Source organism: Salvelinus fontinalis, chromosome 12 (genome assembly GCF_029448725.1).
Source record: "Salvelinus fontinalis isolate EN_2023a chromosome 12, ASM2944872v1, whole genome shotgun sequence".
Lineage (NCBI taxonomy): Eukaryota > Metazoa > Chordata > Actinopteri > Salmoniformes > Salmonidae > Salvelinus > Salvelinus fontinalis.
Genome location: NC_074676.1, coordinates 29,710,910 through 29,732,613, shown reverse-complemented (window position 1 = coordinate 29,732,613; position 21,704 = coordinate 29,710,910). Strand labels below are relative to the sequence as shown.

The 21,704-nt window shown below is 45.2% G+C and overlaps 1 protein-coding gene across 1 annotated transcript in view; it reads right to left on the bottom strand.

The window, feature by feature from the left end:
* The window catches only part of LOC129866539 (uncharacterized), a 168,019-nt gene that overhangs the window by 55,452 nt on the left and 90,863 nt on the right, over nucleotides 1–21,704 (bottom strand). The window contains exon 8 of the mRNA XM_055939308.1: nucleotides 8,335–8,477. Within this exon, the coding sequence (XP_055795283.1) occupies nucleotides 8,335–8,477 (143 nt within the window). The remainder of the gene's footprint in view (nucleotides 1–8,334; nucleotides 8,478–21,704) is intronic.

The following is a 21,704-nucleotide window of genomic DNA, read 5'->3' as shown; positions in this document are numbered from 1 at the left end:
GGAGTGTGTTTCACATTTTGATAAAGAGCCATTCAACAACATGCAGGACTGTTGGCTGCACCGTAAACAGCAACACAATGCTGACACTGAACATCACCTAAGACCTTATCAGGATCACACAGAGTGTTCCTTGGTAGTCTTAAATCTACTTTGAAACAAAAGTATACACCTCACACACATGGTTATGGGCTTAAAAAAAGAAGACACCTGTACCATGTCAGATATAGAGTTTAAATGTATAAAATGTTGACTTTGCATCCCAATATTACACTTTATATACATCACAGAAGACTGAAATATAACAAAACCGTTTGACATAGAAACACTTTTATGAATGTATTAATGATGACATTTTGAAAAATATAAATATATTCCATCAATGAGGCCACTAAAGGGCAATTTGGTCATTTTACTGCAGGAAATGGCCAAAAGCATATACAATACACACAAGGGGGACTGAAAGAGTCCTCAGTAGGGCATTAGAGATCAGGAGATAATCGCACTGACGAGGGAGTCCAAAATAAACACCCAGGAAACCCCTTCTCCTAAAAACAGTATCTCTCCTTTACCTTCATCTTTCTGACAGTGCCACTGTGCAAGGCCATCAGGTGTTGTAGTGAGGCAAAGCTCTGTGGAATTCACCCATTCATTCCAAAAAGAAGGAGTGTTTTCTGATAAGCAGAGACATGTTTTACAGTGTATCTGGAACATAGGGTCGAGGTAATTCAGCCAAATCTGCAACATGGATCCATTTATTTCTCCTTCTTGTAGAACAATGGCTCGGCCACGCAGACTGAGCACAGTCCTCACCTCACTGCTCTCTGACTGGCTGCAGGGCAAATGGAGGACACCCAGGTGAGGTGACCCCTGACTGTTAGAACCAGTCTATGAGGATTTTTATTATATTTTGATACCAACTTTTTATTATACTTTTTTCTTTCTGTGAGGGGTTCAAATCACAGGCAGGCAATAATATTCAAGATGTACATAAAGTCACCCTCCATCCCTGCAACCAAATAAGCCTCTACCAACCCTTCCCTGTGGGCCTGAAAGCAAAAAAGTAAAAAATATGAAAATACAGTGCCTTCAGAAAGTATTCCTACCACTTGACTTATTCCACATTTTGTTGTGTTACAGCCTGTGTTCCAAATTGATTAAATATTAGTTTTTTTCTCACCCATCTACACACAATACCCCATAATGACAAAGTGAAAACATGCTTTTAGACATTTTTACAAATGCATTGAAAAGGATATAAAGAAATATCTAATGTACATAAGTATTCACACCCCTGAGTCAATACTTTGTAGAATCACCTTTGGCAGCGATTACAGCTGTGAGTTTTCTGGGTACGTCTCTAAGAGCTTTCCACACCTGGATTGTGCAACATTTGCCTAAGATTATTTTCTAAATTCTTCAAGCTCTGTCAGATTGGTTGTTGATCATTGCTAGACAACCATTTAAGTCTTGCCATAGATTTTCAAGTAGATTTATGTCAAAACTGTAACTCGGCCACTCAGGAACATTCACGTCTTTTTGGTAAGCAACTCCAGTGTAGATTTGGCCTTGTGTTTTAGGTTATTGTTACTGAAAGGTGAATTCATCTCCCAGTGTCTAATGGAAAGCAGACTGAACCAGGTTTTCCTCTAGGATTTTGCCTGTCCTTAGCGCCTTTTCGTTTCCTTTTTATCCTGATAAAGTCCCCAGTCCTCAACGAATAAAAGCATACCCATAACATTTTTATTTTATTTTATTTAACCTTTACTTAACTAGGCAAGTCAGTTAAGAACAAACTCTTCTTTACAATGACGGCCTACCCCGGCCAAACCTGGACGACACTGGGCCAACTGTGCGCTTCCCCATGACACAGCCACCACTATGCTTCAAAATATGGAGAGTGGTACTCAATGATGTGTTGTATTAGATTTGCATCAAACATAGCACTTTGTATTCCTTTGTATTCAGGACAAAAATGTCATTGCTTTGCCACATTTTTTGCAGTATTACTTTAGTGCCTTGTTGCAAACAGGAATCAACAAGGCACTCTGTACAGGCTTCATTCTTTTCACTCCGTCAATTAGGTTAGTATTGTAAATTCAATGTGACCTTTTAGGTTTTAGATAGCACCTGTTTTTCTAAGAGTGTACGATGATCATACCAGATGCATTTTTATTTACGAGCCAACATTTTAAGAGTGTTTCCCAAACAAGCACATAGAGAGAATGTTCACTAAGTGAGTCGTTAGACCATGTGTCGATAGTATTGGCTGCTTCAATAGTATTGAAATCAATTTCATGTTTAATCGATTGAGTTATATGGTGCAACCATGCTACTGCCTGTAATGTTTGCATGTGTTTCATGATGTGTGACATAATGTGTGCAATGATTTACCCAATCTGTGACTTAGTGCATTATTATTGCCAAAGTATAATAAGCCGCCTCAATAGCATACTTGCAGCCATAGGTGGTAATACACTGTATCTCTAGGAGCTGATCCATCGTCAGTATTGTGTAATAATTAATAAAAGTATTGTGTAATAATGTTAAAAAGTTTGTTGCTGGCTGAAAAGTTAAGAACTACTGAAGTATAAAGGAGGAAGTAGAGCGAGGAAATCAATGATGATAATATACGCTGCTCCTGGACCACAACACAATGTCTTCCTTTACCCTCTCACTCAGACGCCCAGCCTATATCCATACAATAATATACAGTAAGACTTTGTTTTTATCTATCTCTCTTCTCCTTCTCATTCTCTACCGAATCACTTTATCTTTAGTTTTATCTGTATATATTTTCTACCCTCGCTCTCTTTCGCTTGCTTTTTCTCCCTTCCCTTCTAAAGTAAGGACCATCCCCCCAACCCCTCTCTCTCCCTCTCTCTCTCAGCCAGAGCACTCTGCTGGTCAGTTGGAGGCCTGGAACATTCCTTTGAGTGTTCCTGATAAAGATGTGTGTTAGATCGATACCCTGTTAGTAGCTGGCATGGGTCTGTTGTCATGCAATCATCTAAAAGATCATTGTAGACAAGCTTCAGCCTTGTCTACAACACACACACACACACACACACACACACACACACACACACACACACACACACACACACACACACACACACACACACACACACACACACACACACACACACACAGGTAAACAAACAAGAAAACACACACACAGAATGGCATGCAGTGCACGGAACCTGGGTTAGCTGTGGCGACATGGGCCATTACTCCAACATATCCCCAGAGGGCATGTTCTTAGACATACAACACATGGCTCAAATGGCCATCAAAAACTATGATTTACTAGCAGGTTATGGCAGCAGCTAGACTGATCGGTGCAAAAACATCATAACAGACAATAATTCTACAGAAAAATGTGCAAAAAATCATTACATATTGTTATCATAACTGTCAAAACATGATGTCCGAACTAGGCTATTGAGAGCAGATAATTAAACCCCTTCATTGACATTCAACATATTAATGAGTCAAATACTGCTGGCACAAAATGTAGACTCATAATTAATGCTGGCAACGACAAACTACAGCACACTACACCATCTTCCAGATCGGGTTTCTTTCCTGCGGTCTCATCCCCATCATCTGCCTCTAAGACAGTCTGTCATTTCACATGCTTGTTCTTCCAACTGCTCAAATCACTACTCCCTTGCTACTTCTCTTCATCTCTCTCTCGCTTGTGAAAGAAGGAGTGGGACTGAAAGGGTGAGAAGTGGACACAGCTATAGTGCTGGAATGATATGTTTGTCTCCAGATGTCATCTGAGTCTGGTCGGCCGCTGGACTCGCCCCAGCCCTGCAGTCCCAGAGCACCATCGGACCAAAGTGGAGACCCCCCCCGGCTTCCTCCTCTCCTATCGCTCCAGCTCCTCTGCTCTCCTCCCAGCTGCCCACTGCAATGAGGCTAGGAAACACTGTCACCACCGATAAATCCACGATAATTGAGAATTTCAATAAGCATTTCTCTATGGCTGGCCATGCTTTCCACCTGGCTACCCCTACCCTTGTCAACAGCCCTGCACCCCCCACAGCAACTTGCCCAAGCCTCCGCCGAAATTGTTGCAACCCCTATTACTAGCCTGTTCAACCTCTCTTTCGTATCGTCTGAGATCCACAAAGATTGGAAAGCTGCCGCGGTCATCCCCCTCTTCACAGGGGGATGACTGTAGACACAAACTGCTACAGATCTATATCTATCTTACACTGCCTTTCTAAGGTCTTCGAAAGTCAAGTTAATTAATCTGATACGTTTGGAAATTTTCATCTCCTAAAAGGACCGGAACGAGGCTTTGGTTTTCTCAGCATAACGCGCAACCCAAATGGCGTTTTTTTGTTATAAAAGTAATATTTATCGAACAAAAATAACATTTATTGTGTAACTGGGAGTCTCGTGAGTGCAAACATCTGAAGATTGTCTAAGGTAAGCGATTCATTTTATTGCTTTTTTGACTTTCGTGACCATGCTAATTTGGGGCTAGCTGTTGTAGCATTGAAAGCTACATTCACAAAAGCTTGGATTTCTTTCGCTGTAAAATCTATTTTCAAAATCTGTCACGATAGGTGGATTAACCTCTACAGAGTACCTAACCCGGATCCGGGAGCACCCCCCCCCCCCCCCACACACTGATTAGCATCGCTAGCATAGCGTCACAATTAAATAGTAGCATCTAAATATCATTAAATCACAAGTCCAAGACACCCAATGAAAGACACAGATCTTGTGAATAAAACCACCATTTCAGATTTTTTAAATGTTTTACAGGGAAGACAAAATATGTAAATCTATTAGCTAAACACGTTAGCAAAAGACACCATTTTCTTACTCCAACAGTTTCTTACTCCATCAGGTGCTATCACCAATTCGGCTAAACTAAGATATTGATAGCCACAAACCAACAAACAAATTTATAAGATGACAGTCTGATAACATATTTATGGTATAGCATAGTTTTTTTTTTTTAAATGTGCATTTTTCAGGTATAAATCACAGTTCTACATTGCAGCTGCAATCTGATATAGTGCTGATGCAGCTAGAACAATTACAGAGACCAACGTTATATAACTAATTACTTGTCTTAAAACATTTCAGAAAAAATACACAGCGTACAGACATTGAAAGCCCAACATCTGGTGAATCCAAACAATATTTCAGATTTTTTAAATGTTTTATAGCGAAAACAAAATGTATCGCTAAATTAGCATAACGAGGCCAGCCAGAACCGGCTGGACGCGCCCGACCAGTTCACATGCACGACAGATATATGAAATAACATCGTAAATTGGGTCTTACTATTGCTGGTCTTTCATCAGAATGTTGATCAAGGTGTCCTTAGTCCTGATGAGTCGTTCAATCCATTCACAATGGCAACCTCCCCTCTTCATTTAGCCTGGGTACTGGTCGACTGGCACGGTCCATGTCCAAAGTTAAAAAACTCAAAGAACGGAACACGGCAAAACTCCCGAAAAAATTCTAATAATCTGATTAAACTATATTGAAAAAACATACATTACGGTGATATGGTCACATGTTTCAAACAAACTTCGACACGGAGATAGTTTTCATCCGTAACGTCAGCATAACAAAATACAATGCCACCTCTGAAAACGCGCATTTCAGAAACCGGAAGTTGTCGGTCACGCTAAAGAAATAGGTCTTATTTCACGTCAGTACAAGATAAACAAAAAATTTCTCCTCTGACGTCTTCCAGACACCCAGAGGAAGAAGAAGGAAGTGTGATTCGGGTCATAGGTCGCGTGACCATATATAGGCAGAGCTTTGAAGCGAGCATACACATCTTGCAATTTTCTTCTGGCTCAGGGAAAGTGCTGTGAAATGACCTGTGTTTGACTCAGAGACTCAATTGGAACGGTTTTAGAAACCATAGCTTGTTTTCTATCCAATGCTATATGGTTATATGCATATAGTAACAGCAATAATTGAAAAAGAGGCAGTTTAATCTGTAGAGGCAATTATGCTAATGCGAAACAGCACCCCCTGTATTCTCAAGAAGTTAACAACAAGCTAAGCTGTGTTTTGGTATATTTCACTTGTTAATATTTTTGCATTTGGCGCCCTGCAATTCTAGCGGTTGATTAGAGAAATGGATCCCTTAAAAGGGATCCATAGCGCAGAGAAGTTAATGGATCTATCAGAAGTTCCCTGAGGTCCTCCTAGTAGAGAGGAGCCCCTTCTACTGTCCTCTCTCTCTCTCCCTGTCCATAGAGGGTTCTACATGGAACCCAAAATGGTACTTCCTGGAATTTCTTTGGGGGGGCACACGAGGAGATTGGCTAAGTCAGGTTGGAGACCTGAGCCAACTCCTCGTGCTTAACGTGGCGAGCGTCGTACTGGTCAGGCACTGTGTCATGCGGTGGAGCGCACGGTGTCTCCAGTGCACGTTCACAGCCCGGTGCGCTATATCCCAGCTCCCTGCATCTGCCGGGCTAGGGTGAGCATCCAGCCAGGACGGGTTGTGCCAGCCCTGCTTTCCAGACCTCCAGTGCGCCTCCACGGCCCAGTATATCCTGCGCCGGCTCTATGCACAGTGTCTCCGGTGCGTCTGCACGGCCCAGTGCGTCCTGTGCCAGCGCCCCGTATGTGCAGGGCGAAGATAACCATCCAGCCAGGACGGGTTGTGCAGGCTCTAAGCTCGAGACCCCCAGTGCGCCTCCACAGCCAAGTGTATCCGGTGCCTCTGCCAAGGACAAAGCCTCCTGTATGTCTCTCCTGCCTGGTGAGTCATGTGCCTGCGCCCAGAACTAAGCCTCCTGTATGTCTCCCCATTCTGGTGAGTCCTGTGCCTGTCCCCAGAACCAGGCCTCCTGTATGTCTCCCCAGCCTGGTGAGTCCTGTGCCTGCTACCAGAACCAAGCCTCCAGTATGTCTCCCCAGCCTGGTGACTCCTGTGCCTGCTGCCAGAACCAGGCCTCCTGTATGTCTCCCCAGCCTAGTGAGCCGTGTTGCAGCTCCACGTACCAGACTGCCCATACGTCTCCTCACTACAGTGATGATCCATGGCAAGAAGCCTCCAGTGATGATCCATGGCAAGAAGCCTCCAGTGATGATCCATGGCACGAAGCCTCCAGTGATGATCCATGGCACGAAGTCTCCAGTGATGATCCATGGCACGAAGCCTCCAGTGATGATCCATGGCAAGAAGCCTCCAGTGATGATCCATGGCATGAAGCCTCCAGTGATAATCCATGGCAAGAAGCCTCCAGTGATGATCCATGGCACGAAGCCTCCAGTGAGGAGTCCTGGCACGAAGCCTCCAACGACGGCCTCCAGTCCGGAGCCTCCAGCAACGGTCTCCAGTCCGGAGCATCTAGCGACGGTCCCCAGCCCGGAGCCTCCAGCGACGGTCCCCAGTCCGGAGCCTCCAGCGACATTCTCCAGTCCGGAGCCTCCAGCGACGGTCTCCAGTCCGGAGCCTCCAGCGACGGTCTCCAGTCCGTAGCCTCCAGCGACGGTCTCCAGTCCGTAGCCTCCAGCGACGGTCTCCAGTCCGGAGCCTCCAGCGACGGTCTCCAGTCCGGAGCCTCCAGCGAAGGTCCCCAGTCCGGGGCCCGCAACGATGGTGCTCAGTCCGGGGCACACAACAAGGGTCCCCAGTCCGGGGTCGGCGACGTGGGTCCCCGCACCAGAGGTTCCACCAAAGTGGGGTGAGCCAGTGGTGGAGCGGGGTCTGCGTCCCGCACCTGAGCCGCCACCGCGGATAGATGCCCACCCAGACCCTCCCCTATAGGTTCAGGTTTTGCGGCCGGAGTCCGCACCTTTGGGGGGGGGGGGTACTGTCACGCCCTGACCTTAGAGAGCCTTTTTATGTCTCTATTTAATTTGGTCAAGGTGTGATTTGGGGTGGGAATTCTATGTTTTGTTTTTCTATGATCTTGTATTTCTATGTTTTGGCCAGGTATGGTTCTCAATCAGGGACAGCTGTCTATCGTTGTCTCTGATTGGGACCCATACTTAGGTAGCCCTTTTCGATCCTTTCTTTGTGGGAAGTTAACTTTGTTTGTGGCACATTGTTATTAAGCTTCACGGTTGTTTTTGTATTGTTTATTGTTTTTGTCGGCGTCATCCTAAATTAAAGGAATATGTACGCTGACCACGCTGCGCTTTGGTCTACTTCATTTGACGGCCGTGGCCGTCTGGCTTTGAAGTTGTAAGGGTATTATTTGAGGATTAGACATGACATTTTATGAAATATTCCTTATACCACATTCTCTCCAGATGCAGAATAGATTATCATCACACCATTTTTTGAGGACTCCACATCACTATTAAAAGAGATTTACTGAATCTCTGACTTACCGTTGTCTGTGGCCATGAAGATGGCAGTGTATTTGTTGTCTTGAACGTAAGGCGACTCTCTGTCCAGATTGGCAGAGGTGTTGACCGTACCTCTAACCGGGTTCACACTAAGCCAGTTAGCCGGGTCTCTCAGAACTGCAAACCTGAACAGGGAACAGATGACAGATGATCAGAATATAGTCAGGGCAATGCCATGGTGTCATGACTGTCCTGTGAGGATCAAAATAGGTCAGATCAGCATGGCAATAGAAAACTTCAACCATACCCCCTCTCACCCTTAGAGGGGGGGGGGGGGGGGGACTGGTGGGTGTTGACAGCTCACACCCTGTTGTAAATCAAGGACACAACATTCAGCATCTCCCTCTCCATTATTCTCCAGAGGAATGTGCCTCTACACAGACCTTTTCCCCCCAAAACTCTAACATGTTCTAAAGTGAATACTGGAACAATATATCTAACATAGAATGTGGGGAATGGCCAGAGGCGACCTAAAGAAACACTAATGTCGGTTTGGTTGTTATTTTGTGATGTCATTAAAACTGTTATAAAGGAAATACTGTAACTTGGGAAGTATACCCACTATATGTGTGAAGTGTCCATTCGATGCGTTGTGCATGAAATATGAAAAATTATGAAAGTATTTTTGTTTAGAGAGGGACATGATTTTAGGAGCCATAAGAGATAATTGATTTACATAACTTAGCACAGTGAAAAGTCATGCCCCTGGGGGAGGTCAGAGAGCGTGTCAGCCTGACAGAACCGCCCTTTTGAACAAACTGTTTAAAATGCCGGGTTAAGAATTAACATATCAGACCAGAGAGAAATGGAGCTGCAGCTCATGTTTAATGTGGTTTGAACTCTGAAATCTAAACACGTGGTAGAGACGATAAAGTCTCCTCCCAGACAATCATTGGTATGGCTGATTAGCCGTCCTAAGTAAAGTATCTTCAAAAGTGAATTTAAGTGGAACCATTCTGCTACTCTTCTCAAATCACCGTAGTACGCTACTCTCATCACCCCACTGGGAATCATCGACACGGCAGGCTAGCCTGTCTTCAAAGAAGCATCTTCCAGAGCAAATGGAAGGAGAATAAATTCTGTAGTTCTGTTCAGGACTACATGAAAAGTCACCGGATACCGGACGACTGCAGAGGAGAACAACAGTAGAAGACCTGAAAAAGCCCAACTCCCTTTCCTAGGTGGCCTGGTTCCGACAAATACACGAAGAACCAAGACATTTCACGTAAATACATTCATGATCTCTTACTCAAAGAGGGCGGCGGTTTGTGTGCAAAGTATATGATTAATGTGAGAGTAGTTTCTCTGTCCCTCTCCATGTCTTTTGTAACAAGCAGTACTGAATCATGAGTAAGGCTCAAGTTATTTCAGATGCAGGAGGTTAGGACTGTTCAGAATGATGATATCATACGAGGTTATGATTAATAAGTTGACTGTTTATGGATGTGATAGGTAAAGACATTTAGAGTTTAATTCAGCAAATGGTAACTCTTTAGAGAACCAATCTTGTGGTGACCCAAATCCTAATGAGTTAGTTGTTACAATTAAACCTAAATGTTTGATTAGATAATTAGCAGTCATCAGATTAATGACAGTAAAGTCACAACAATGGTATGAGACAAATACAACATGATTAGATATGGAGATACTGTAGCTACAGTATTTTCCTGTTGTAGCCAGTTCGCTACAGCAGGAAAACAATTCTGCAGCAACATAAGCTTTTTTAAACCTTGCTATGCAAGAATATCTCAGCAAGAAAAGATTATACATTTGTATAGGACATCAGCTAGTAAGAGCTTTTTCAGTAAAGACATTTTAACACTGTTTCTAAGGAATATATTGAGATACTGAAATGACAATATCTATCAAAGACACAAAACTGTTGAATTGAAGCATGATGAGACTGTTGAAGTGCAATGTGTGCTGTGTGAAGTTGAAGCTGAGGTTTAGTGGACGGTCTGTGTATGTCTGTGGATGGAGTGTGAAGATAATGGATGAACTCAGATAACTCCTCAGAGAATAATGTATTTGCGTGGAAAGCAGCTGGAGTCTGAGGCTGAGGCATGACCCTACTAATGTGATCCTGAGAGCCAGGTGATGGGAGGTGCATTTTGATTGGATGGGGAATGGTGCCGTGCCTCTGGGGGTTCACATCTGTGTTCATGTCACACACCGCTGATTTAGTGGCTCAATCCCATTTGGCTCTGTTGGTAGAGCATGGCACTTGCTACACCAGGGTTGTGGATTTGATTCCCACAGGGGACAAGAATGAAATATGTATGCACTCACTACTGTATGTTGCTCGGGATAAAAGTGGCTGCTGAGGGGAAGATGGCTCATAATAATGGCTGGAACGGAGATAATGGAATAGCATCAAAAATATGGACACCATGTATTTGATACCATTCCACTAATTCTGCTCCAGCTGTTACCATGAGCCTGTCCTCCCCAATGAAGGTGCTACTAAAATGTAAAATACACACACAGCCCCACCCCTAAACTCTTTAAGTTTACCAATAAACACTCCACATGCACCTTTGTATTTTTACACTCTCAGACACGTGCACACAAATACACACACTTCCTGGTTATTAGCCCTTCATCACTACCAGGCATCACAACATCACACAAGCTCCTTACTTTAGAAAGAGGAAAACACAAGATGATTATCCTGCTGTTGTGGGTACACAGATAGTCACTTGATCTATTATAACATGGGTTGTATATTGTCTGCTTGGCTATTTGTTGATAGAATCTATTCAGATGCAACTTAAATGATAAAGCTTACAAAAGGTTATCCACAACATCATTATGTTTGACTCTCTGCAACTGTTTCTCTCAAACACATGCATACGCACACACACACACACACACACACACACACTGGACTTCCTGACAGGCCACCCCCAGGTGGTGAGGGTAGGCAACAACACCTTCGCCACGCTGACCCTCAACACAGGGGCCCCTTATTGGTACGTGCTTAGTCCCCTCCTGTACGACCTATTCACTCATGTCTACGTGGCTGCGCAAGTTTGCTGATGACTCAATGGTGGTAAGCCTGATCACCGAAGATGATGAGACAGCCAATAGGGAGGAGGTCAGTGCCCTGGCAGTGACCAACCTCCCCCTCAACGTCAGCTGTAGTGGAGCGGGTCTAAGTTCCTCGGTGTCCACATCACTAAGAAATGATCATGGTCCACACACACCAACACAGTCGTGAAGAAGGCACGACAATGCCTCTTCCCCCTCAGAAGGTTGACAAAATTTGGCATTGGCCCTCATATCGTATTATCTATCCTGTTGCCTAGTCACTTTAACCCGACCTATATGCACTGTACATATTACCTCAATTACCTTGTATCCCTGCACATCGACTCAGTACTGGTACCCCGTGTATACTTTTCTATTATTTTTCTATTTCTCCCTACAGTTTTGGGAAGGACCCATAAGCATCTTACTGTTAGTCTATACCTGTTGTATACGAAGCATGTGACAAATAAAATGTGATTTGACACACACACACACACACACACACACACACACACACACACACACACACACACACACACACACACACAGGAGAGGTGCAGTAAATCCCTCCAGTTGGACCGTTCAGGGGCTGTGAGTGAGGAGGACTGAGGTGTGTTGGTTCGAATGGAGAGGGGAGTGATACCGCTGGGTAATTAGAGAAAAACGTTCGCTCTACAATAGCATATCGTGAGTGTGGCATTAAGAGCAGCCCTGGGAAGCCAGGCTATGGTACTTGATCAACCCAGCTCCATGGTGACCCTAAATGAGGCATCACAATGTTTACATACACAGGGACCCTCCATTAGCCTTCTCTTAAGGTCATTAGAGGGTCATTATAAACCATTATGAAAATAAAGTAAATATCTTTCCCATACAGGGTACATATTTTTCAGCCACATAACAAAATTGGCCACAAATAATCACTTGCATCCGCATGTAAAATGTTCCTTTTAATCTTTCCTCTCTCTCGCTTACCACAAACACACACAGGTCCACGCATACACACACACACACACACACACACACACACACACACACACACACACACACACACACACACACACACACACACACACACACACACACACACACACACACAAAGCTCAATCACACACACACAAAAAGAGAAAAGCTAAGAGCCAAAAATTGCCTGTACTGTTAAAAATTGACTTCACTTTCATGAAATGTCCAATAGCATAGTGATTTGCCCATATTTCTGCTTGAGTGGTAGAATTTATCCCCTGAGCTACTGTATACGGCAAATCCTGGCCTGACCCCTACTCTACTAAGAACTGAGCCCATTTCAGCTTTCATCCAACAGTTATACAGTAGCCTCCCAGCAGACACCTTATAGGAGGGTTTCCCAAACTCGGTCCTGTGTGCACAATTTGTTTTTTGCCGTAGCATTACACAGCTGATTCAAATAACCAATTCATCAAGCTTTGATTATTTGACTCATGTGTAGTGCTAGGGCAAAAACCAAAACCTACACCCAGAGGGGGGAGGGGAAGGGGGCACAGTACAGCCCACTCAGGGGGAGTGCTTTTACTACATAACAGGATGAGGCAGTCTATTCTAGGATAATGCCGGTACCACACTGAGAGAGAACGTCAAGACAATGCAGCAGCACTCTTTAGGAGTAATCTGCTCACCCACACAGTTCACATACTGTAGTTATCTCTGAGGTTGAGAGGCTTTTAGGATCCACGATAACACTACTATTGTATCAGATGCATATGGATTATGCATACAGTGTGTGTGTGTGTGTGTGTGTGTGCGTGCGTGCGAGAGAGAGAGAGAGAGAGTGAGTGTGAGAGAGAGTGAGAAAACAATGAGAGATTTGATTGGTTCTATTGTTTCTAACACAATATCCCTTCTTACTGACAGCAACTATTTCTGAAAAAGCTTGTACTAAGTGGTTTATTCTGCATCCTCTTTTAAATACACTTATTGTAAGTGCATTGGATAAGACCATTTGCTAAATGAAGGACTGCAAGTGGACTGTGGAGAAAAGGACAGATACAGTAGAGTACATAGGTACATTAAAACACAGGATGTGTGTATGCTGTAAGTTAGTGAGTGTATGGCTACAGTACGGATCTGTCTCTAACATCTGTTTCAGTGCAGCATGGGGTCCTTTGTTCAGTAGTGTTTCCTGTGACATGAGTGATGTCGTAAATTTCCCCAGCAGCTGGAGAGAAATGCTGACTCTTACTGTACATCACATAACATTAGACAGGCCCAACTGCTCTGCTCTACCTGCGCACCTCCTAATCCGGATGGGCAGAGGGGACAGTAATCACTGGAACACCAACACCCTATCCCGCTCAGGGAGAAATGCACGTGTCCACATCTAGCATGCAAGGCACAGATCTGCTAAGTCTCCAATAAAATGCCCAAATAGGCAATAACTCATTTATCTTTTTCACACTTGCGCTTTTTTACGCTGTGTCAACCAAGTACATTTCCAGAGGTGTGTTGCATATTGATGCCCCCCTCTGTGCCTCTCCGTTTCAGGCTGGAGGCTGGGGTCTGTTTGCTGCTGGAGCAGGTGGATGGAAGTGGGGAAGGGAAAATGCTACAGGCTTCCTATCTGATATGTTGTTATTTAAAATGGCTGAATATGTAGCAGCATTTCAACCAATGTTTTTCTTCATTATAACATTTTAAATGACTGCAATGATCACGTTCCTGCAGCCCCCCCCCCACACAGACACACCAAAACCTGTCTGGCAGTGAAATGCCAATGTACCTAACCTTGACGAGTGCACTGTGACTTAGACAAGTGCATACTTCTGAGGTGTGACGTTTTGGCAGCATTTCAAAGCCATGAACATGCTCCCTCTCTCCACTGTCAGACAGCAGTGATCAGTGACTGAAAGAAACAGAGGGAACGAAGTCAATGCTAATGCTCCTCTCTATCAGTGAGCCACTGTATGTGAAAGAGACATTTGAGGGCAGCCATTACTTAATGTGAAATTAATATGAAAAGTTTAGGGCCTGTTTTTGGCATCAGCAGTCTATAGTCTTCATCACAATTCAGAACTAGCTGAGCAGGAATGAAGGACGTAGAGATAACAGTAGAATGCAGAAGAGTGTGAATAAAGGAATGATGAAAGCAAGCCCTCTCTCTCGTTCTCTCTACTTGTCTTTATCCTTCACTACCTCGTTCACTCTTTCTTAATTTCATCAAACTGTCTGCTACTCCGCTGACAATGGCTCTAATAACCTCTGATGTTTAAGCAGCATTGTTAAAAAACATGCATTTATTTGTCAGTTGATAACAAGGTGAAAAGACAGAGATGTTGGCTTTGATCGAGTCTGCCCCGGAGAGAACTGCAGCTACTGTATAATCAGAGAACTGATAGGGCCTGATAGGAAAATTGCAGTCCCCCATGCTGCCCAACAATGCTCTGCTCTGGCCCACAGGACAAATTGTCATTGTCACACCTGGTCATATTTCTATTCCATATCAGCACAATAGCAGGGCTGTAGAAAGGAAATATATATGATGGGCCGAGTGGGCAAAATAAACACAATGTGACTGGCCATCAATCAGCTGTCAGACAGAGCAGCTCAGAGGGAGTCAGAGCCCCTCGTCTGTCAGCACCGCCACCACACATCGTACCAGGCATCGTTTCGGTCGGCTATTTATTTTGGCCTCGTTAACACTGTGACTGTCACTCCCCATCCATTCATCTAGGTCTGATGGGGTGGACCCCACTGACAGCTCAAACCCGCCCAGCCATCTCTCCCCAGTCCAGGACCATCCCTAATACACTGGGACTGGCAGGTAGACTAGACTACAGCACAGATATCATAGAAGTAATTGAAACAAACAGTTGACACAGTCCTTTAGAGTCAAACTCACCTCAGTCAGTACCACTAACACTGCTGCAGTCAAAGGTTCTGACAGTAACTCAATTAGCCCATATCAGCTAAGATTTTTTAGATTGGTCAGTTAGTCTAGCGGCCAGCTATCTAAACTTGAAATAATCATGGTCGAATTGCCGATCGTCTGATTACCGACTGATTTCATTAGCCACTCTCGCTCAGATATTTTTTTTAAACGGCAAACATTTCTCTCCACCTTACGGCAAAATGTGTAGAATGCAAGAAATTATCTGTAAAACTGCTAATATTTCTCTCTGCCCAGTGGCAAAATTAGTAGAATTGCATGAAATTTGTTATAAAACTGCAACATTTTCTCTACACCCCATGGCAAAATGTGTATAATTGCAGGATATTAACTCTAAAACTTTGAAAAGGGGAGGCCGCTAAAATATTATCCTAAGAACCTCCAAAAGGCTAGGGCATGGTCTGTGTGGATATGGATGTGGGTATGCATAGCCATGAGCCACTGCGGCCCTTCATGACTTTGCATAGCCATGAGTTCTATTTTTTTGTGGCCCCCACCCCAATCTAAGTTGCCTATCCCTGATCTAGACAAAAGCAATTTGGAGCGATGTGGGTTCCTGCCAAGGCCTCTCAGCTCAGCGGCATCTCCACTACCAGGTCAGCAAAGCAAAGATGTCCAGAGCTGCTGAGTAAACTTTACAGAGACAGAGAGAGAGAGAGAGAGAGCCAGAGAGAAAGAGAGAGAGCATGACTGAACCACACTGTACACAGTGGTGTATCATTGGTAATTCCATGTGCTTACAGATGTAGGATCGTAATTTAATCAGTCTTTTGTTGCTGAGAATTTTTCCTGCACCACTGGAAATGCAGATGAGCTCAGTGATTTAAAGCTAATAGCCTATCCACCATCAAGCAACATTATGGACTAAACATTACTGTCGCTGCAGAATTATTTTGCTGTGACAATATAGGTATCTACTATAGAAAAATAAAGACATTGGCAATGAAATTAGCCTTTTTATCATTGATATTTTGTCTAGAAGGTTGTTTTTTATGGTAGGCTACAGAGCACTGCTGCAGACAAGCGCGGGAGAATAATGGCTGTGAATGGATATTACACATGCTGTTACGAATTCCCTGCTGGTGATTGTTATCAGCACCTCACAACCCTGAGCTGCACACTCCACTTCCCATCTCCCGCACCCGGAGCCAGAGAGTCTACGGGGTACCATAAACCTGCCTCTCAAACTCTCTCTGACCTGTGTGACCTGTGCCCTGTTACGTTACTAGGAGGCTGGACATCTGCCCATCCTCTTGACTCTGCAGATCACACAATACTTGCAGTGACAGAGAGAAACATCTATGTCTCTGCCCATCAACAACTGGACGTGTGGGACAGTGTGTGTAACCAAAATCCACTACCAATCTACTACCTCTCCCACGTGTCATCCCCATATTCAGCTTCCTCAGTGTGTTTAAATTAAGTTCCTGTATGATAACTCTTGGGCTGCTTTATTCCCCTCTAACCAGAGGTGGTGTCAGTAAGTCATAATTCAGTAAAATACGTAGAGCCGGGTCGCTCTCTTTCAAACACACTTGCAAACACACACGCACACAAACACGCACACACACAAATGCACCCAAGTACACCCAGACAACTGCACCCAATCTCTCTGCAAGGGTAATAGCAGCCACTGTAGCATATTTCCATAAATTATCATTCAATGACATTTATTATCATAATAAGGCACAAAAAGCTGCTCTTTGCATCAGTTGAAAATCATAACCCTGTAATTAACACAGAGAAAAGCAATTGATCTGCGCTTCAGTGAGGCGTTGCAGTGCAGTCTCTCTCTCTTCCTCTTGGCACCTTTTGGGATTGTTTTAATTATCTCATGGCATCATGGTTATGTGTCTGTAGCCTTCCCCCTCCACACATTTGGCACTCTATTACATTGATTCTAAAATGAGAGACTAAAATACAGAGCTGATTGGACTGCAATCTGCCTCCACTCAAGCCAGGAGGGAGAATCTATCAGAGACACAAAGAGAAGAGAGTGAGAGACAGACTGGGATGGGGTGATAATAGGTTTCCCCTTACAAGCTAGACAGAGCTTGATAGGATACACCTGATAGTAAGAGATATGGTCCCAGAGTTACAATTCACTGGGCACAGACTGGTTGAATCAATGTTGTTTCAACAAAATGTGTTTATGTCAAGATTATGTCATCATTGTAACCAATTAACAACGTAGACAAACCTTGTATGAAATAAGTTGAACTTGTACTGTAGAGGAGCGCTGAATTAAAACATCCACACCAGACATCAACCACAATGAGAATACACAAGGAGCTCTATTCACTGGGCAGAGAACAAAGAAAGAGGGGTGCCACTCACCGCAAGCTCCCAGCAGGAGTCGTCCTTCACCCTTCTGCTCATCTCACACCTCTAGTCTACATCAAAGCTCCTCCGATTAGCTCAAGGGCAGCAAGTTTAACAAAATGGTGCTCAGATGGCCTGCCGCGTTCTGACGAATAGTGACGATGACTACAACACAGCCAAGCAACTTCTCCATTTGAGAACAATACACTGCATGCAAAAATGCCTCAAACTCTCTTATTTCCTCAAGCAAACAGTGTAAACGACGCAAAATTAATTGTTGAGATGTCTGTGTAATAAGTTATAACTTTTTAATGTGTGTGGTATGCTTTTATGACAATTAGGTATTACCCTTATTCGTTGACTGAAAAGTATACTGTTTGGTATCTGTGTGATCATAAAGTTTTCACACAGGTGGTGGAAGACGTTATGAGAGTGTACAAAGTACCCTTCATTTATGTGGACAATTGATTAACTCATGCCCTGCCGTAAGTCACAGAACAATGCAGGCGATGCATGGGGCTGACACAGATCCAGGAACTATTCCTTCACCTGAGCCAATCACAGCTCTCCTAATGGGAGGCCTCACCTCTTCCTGTCCTGGACTATAAACTGAATGTGAGAACACCACTCCTTGTGTTCGAACGGCGACCAGCCATATGGTTTTTGTCATTTATGAATTACAAAACCATTCAAGGACACAGTGGCAGTATAGTATCATGCTATACATGATGTCAGAGCTCTGGCTCTGCGCTTCACAGCGATGTATGGGTTTTGACTGACAGACATTCTGAACTTATGCACCTCGCCCAACAAGAAGTTGCACCCATGCTTTAAATTAAGAGGACTCTATGTGAAAGATTAGTGGAATCTATGTGGGTAGCTGGACAGGTAGGATGACTGACAGTGAAGGTGAACAGGTGGTCACGTGTCAGGTGACAGAAGAATGGATGAGACTGAGGCAGGAATTCCTTTAACCATAAAGTGGTATATTTACTGAGTAGTCTGTGGTGGATTCATGGACGCACAGAACTTCTGGAGCAGTCGGAGTTAAGGAAGAGAAAGCAGCGAGATCAGGCGATGCCGTTTTCCTCCTTTTATGTGGATGAGATCTGTCGGTCATTGCCACCTGACCTAATTAAAGCGCTCTGGCCCAGCTGAGTAAGTGGCCATGAATTAAAGGATTATTCCACCAACTCCATGGGCCTTTTCTACAGCCACCCTGGAAATTTGTTAAATTCCACACTCCTCTGAAAGGCTCATTGCTCCCCGTCCTCCGTCATCTCAGGGAGAGGAATTAGTCGAGCAACTGGCCTAATATATGTTCGGTTCTTTACCTGGATCTCTACTGATCTAACGCGACCATCGATCCCAGGCATGGTCTTAGTGATACGTCCCACCGGCCAGGAGGCTCGAGGCAGCTGAGGTTCCACCACCATTACTACTTGGCCAGTTTCCAGGCTGGCCATTTCCCTCCGCCATTTCCCTCTGTGCTATAGGCTTGGTAGGTAATCCCGAATGAATCGGGCCCAGAAATGGTCAGCCAAGATCTGGCTGTGTCGCCACCGGCGTCTGCCAACGAGGTTGGTATCAGCATACATGGCTTGAGGAAGTGACGCATCCCGGCGTCCCATCAAGAGCATATTCGGTGTAACCGGATCGGGGTCAGCGATATCTGCAGAGAGATATCCCAAGGGTTTGGAGTTCAATATCCCTTTCACCTCTATCAGGACGGTCCGCAAGACAGTTTCAGTGACAGTTTGGTCCCCCAGGACGACTCGTAAGGCCGTCTTTACCGATTTGATCTCTCGCTCCCATGTTCCTCCAAAATGAGGAGCTCCTGGAGGGTTAAATTTGAATAAGATTTGTTGGTCCATCAGCTGATCCTGAAGGCTGGGTTCCATGGCTTGGAAGGCTTCCTCCAACCTGGATTCTCCTGCCTTGAAGTTTGTGCCTCTGTCAGCCAGGATCTCGAAGGGTTTCCCCCGTCGGGAGATAAACCGCCGTAGGGCCATGAGGAAGGCTTCAGTATCCAAACTCTCCAGTAGGTCCAGGTGGACACACCTAGTCGTCAAACACTTGAATAGAATGCCCCAGCGCTTTTCCACTCGACGACCTAGCTTGATCGTCAAGGGGCCAAAGCAATCTACTCCGGTTGACCAGAAGGGTGGTTTGAGAAGGCGCAAGCGAGCAGGGGGTAAATCTGCCATTTTGGGCACAGTGGCTCCAGCCCGCCATCTCTGACATTCTACGCAGGCGTATTGGTGCTTACGAATGGCTCCTCATCCTCCAAGTATCCAGTACTTCCGCCTCATCTCCCCATAGACCCTCTCTGGCCCTGGGTGGAAAAGCTTTTCATCATAACTCTTGATGAGGAGCCTGGTAAGAGGGTGTCTGGAGTCAAGGATAATTGGGTGGATAGCGTCGGGGTCCAAAACTTCTGCTCGGCGCAGCCTCCCTCCGACTCTGATCACTCCAAGGATTTGATCATATTCTGGGGCGAGAGAGAGAAGACGGCTCTCCTTAGCAACTTCCCTACCAGCTTTCAGAGCTTTTAGCTCCTCAGGGAAGCTAACTGCTTGTGCATGCTGGAGGAGTAATGTCTCTGCCGCGAGGGAGGTGGGTATAGAAGCCACCCCATCTGAGGTCTGGTTTATGGCGGCGATCAGATCCGTCAGTGTTTGGGATTGTGCTAGGTCAGGGAGAGCTGTTGTTGGTTCCGTAGAGATGCTGTAACATTGGGCGGACTTCCTTAACTCATGAGTTTCAATTGGTTGCGGAGGAGCCGCACGCCTGGGGGCTTTCGGCCACTCGTTCTCTGGTTGGGACAAGAATGGTGGTCCCAAGCTCCAGCGATGGGGTTGAGCCAGTTCCTTAAGGGTTTTACCGCGAGTAACGTCATCAGCAGGATTGTTTATGCTATCAACATACCTCCAGTCCTGGACTTCTGTCAGGTCTTGGATTTCCGCAACGCGAGTTCCGACAAACACCTTATACCTGCAGGACTCCGATGTGAGCCAGGTCAATACAGTGGTCGAATCACTCCAGTAGATGACCCTCTGGATTGGCAAGGTGAGCTCGGCTCGCAAGGTAGAGGCCAACTGGGCTCCGGAAAGGGCAGCACTGAGTTCCAGCCTAGGCATTGACAACTGCTTCTTGGGTGCGACCCTGGACCTGGCCATGACAAAGGAGACATGGGTGTGTCCTGCCTTATCTTCCACTCTTAGATAGGAAACCGCCCCATAAGCTCGCTCAGAAGCGTCACAGAACACATGCAATTCCAGGCATGATCCCACTTGGTCAGTACAGGGTGGTACATAACATCTTGGCATTTGGACTCCAGAGAGCTCCGATAACTCTGTTTCCCAACAGAACCATCGTTCCACTAGGTCAGCCGGATGGATCGGTTCATCCCAGTCCCTCTTGGTCTGCCACAGGTCCTGGACTAAGACTTTGGCCCGGGTTGTGTATGGCAGGATATACCCAAAGGGATCGTATTGACTGGCCAGTGTCCGATAGATGGTGCGCAGAGTGGGGGTTTCGGTACTCAGGGCTGAGCGGTGCTTGTACTCAAGGGTATCCGGTATGCAGCTCCATCTCAGTCCTAGAGTGGGCTCTTGTGGGTTAGCACCAGACTGCGATAGCCAGAGTTCACTGCTACTTGACCTAGCTTGTGGTGGGAGGTGCTGGATAACCTCCGCTCTGTTACTCGCCCACTGTCGGACCTCAAATCCCCCTTTGGACAGGAGATTCCGTACTTTATCGAGGAGTGCTTTCGCTTCAGCCGTGGATGGGATGCTCTGTAAGCAGTTATCCACATAGAAGGCATTTTCCACTGAATCCCATACTTCTGGGTCACTGTCTGGGTGCTCCCGTGCGTGTCTCTGCAGAGCGTATATGGCACAGCAAGGACTGCAGGTGGTGCCAAATGGGAGTACTTGCCATTCATAGATGGTGGGCTCTGCGTCTCGTTCCATATCTCGCCATATGAACCGGAGCAGTGTGGTGTCGGAATGCAGGAGACGAATCTGATGAAACATGGCTTTGATGTCTCCACTGATGGCTGTAGAGTGCTGCCGGAACC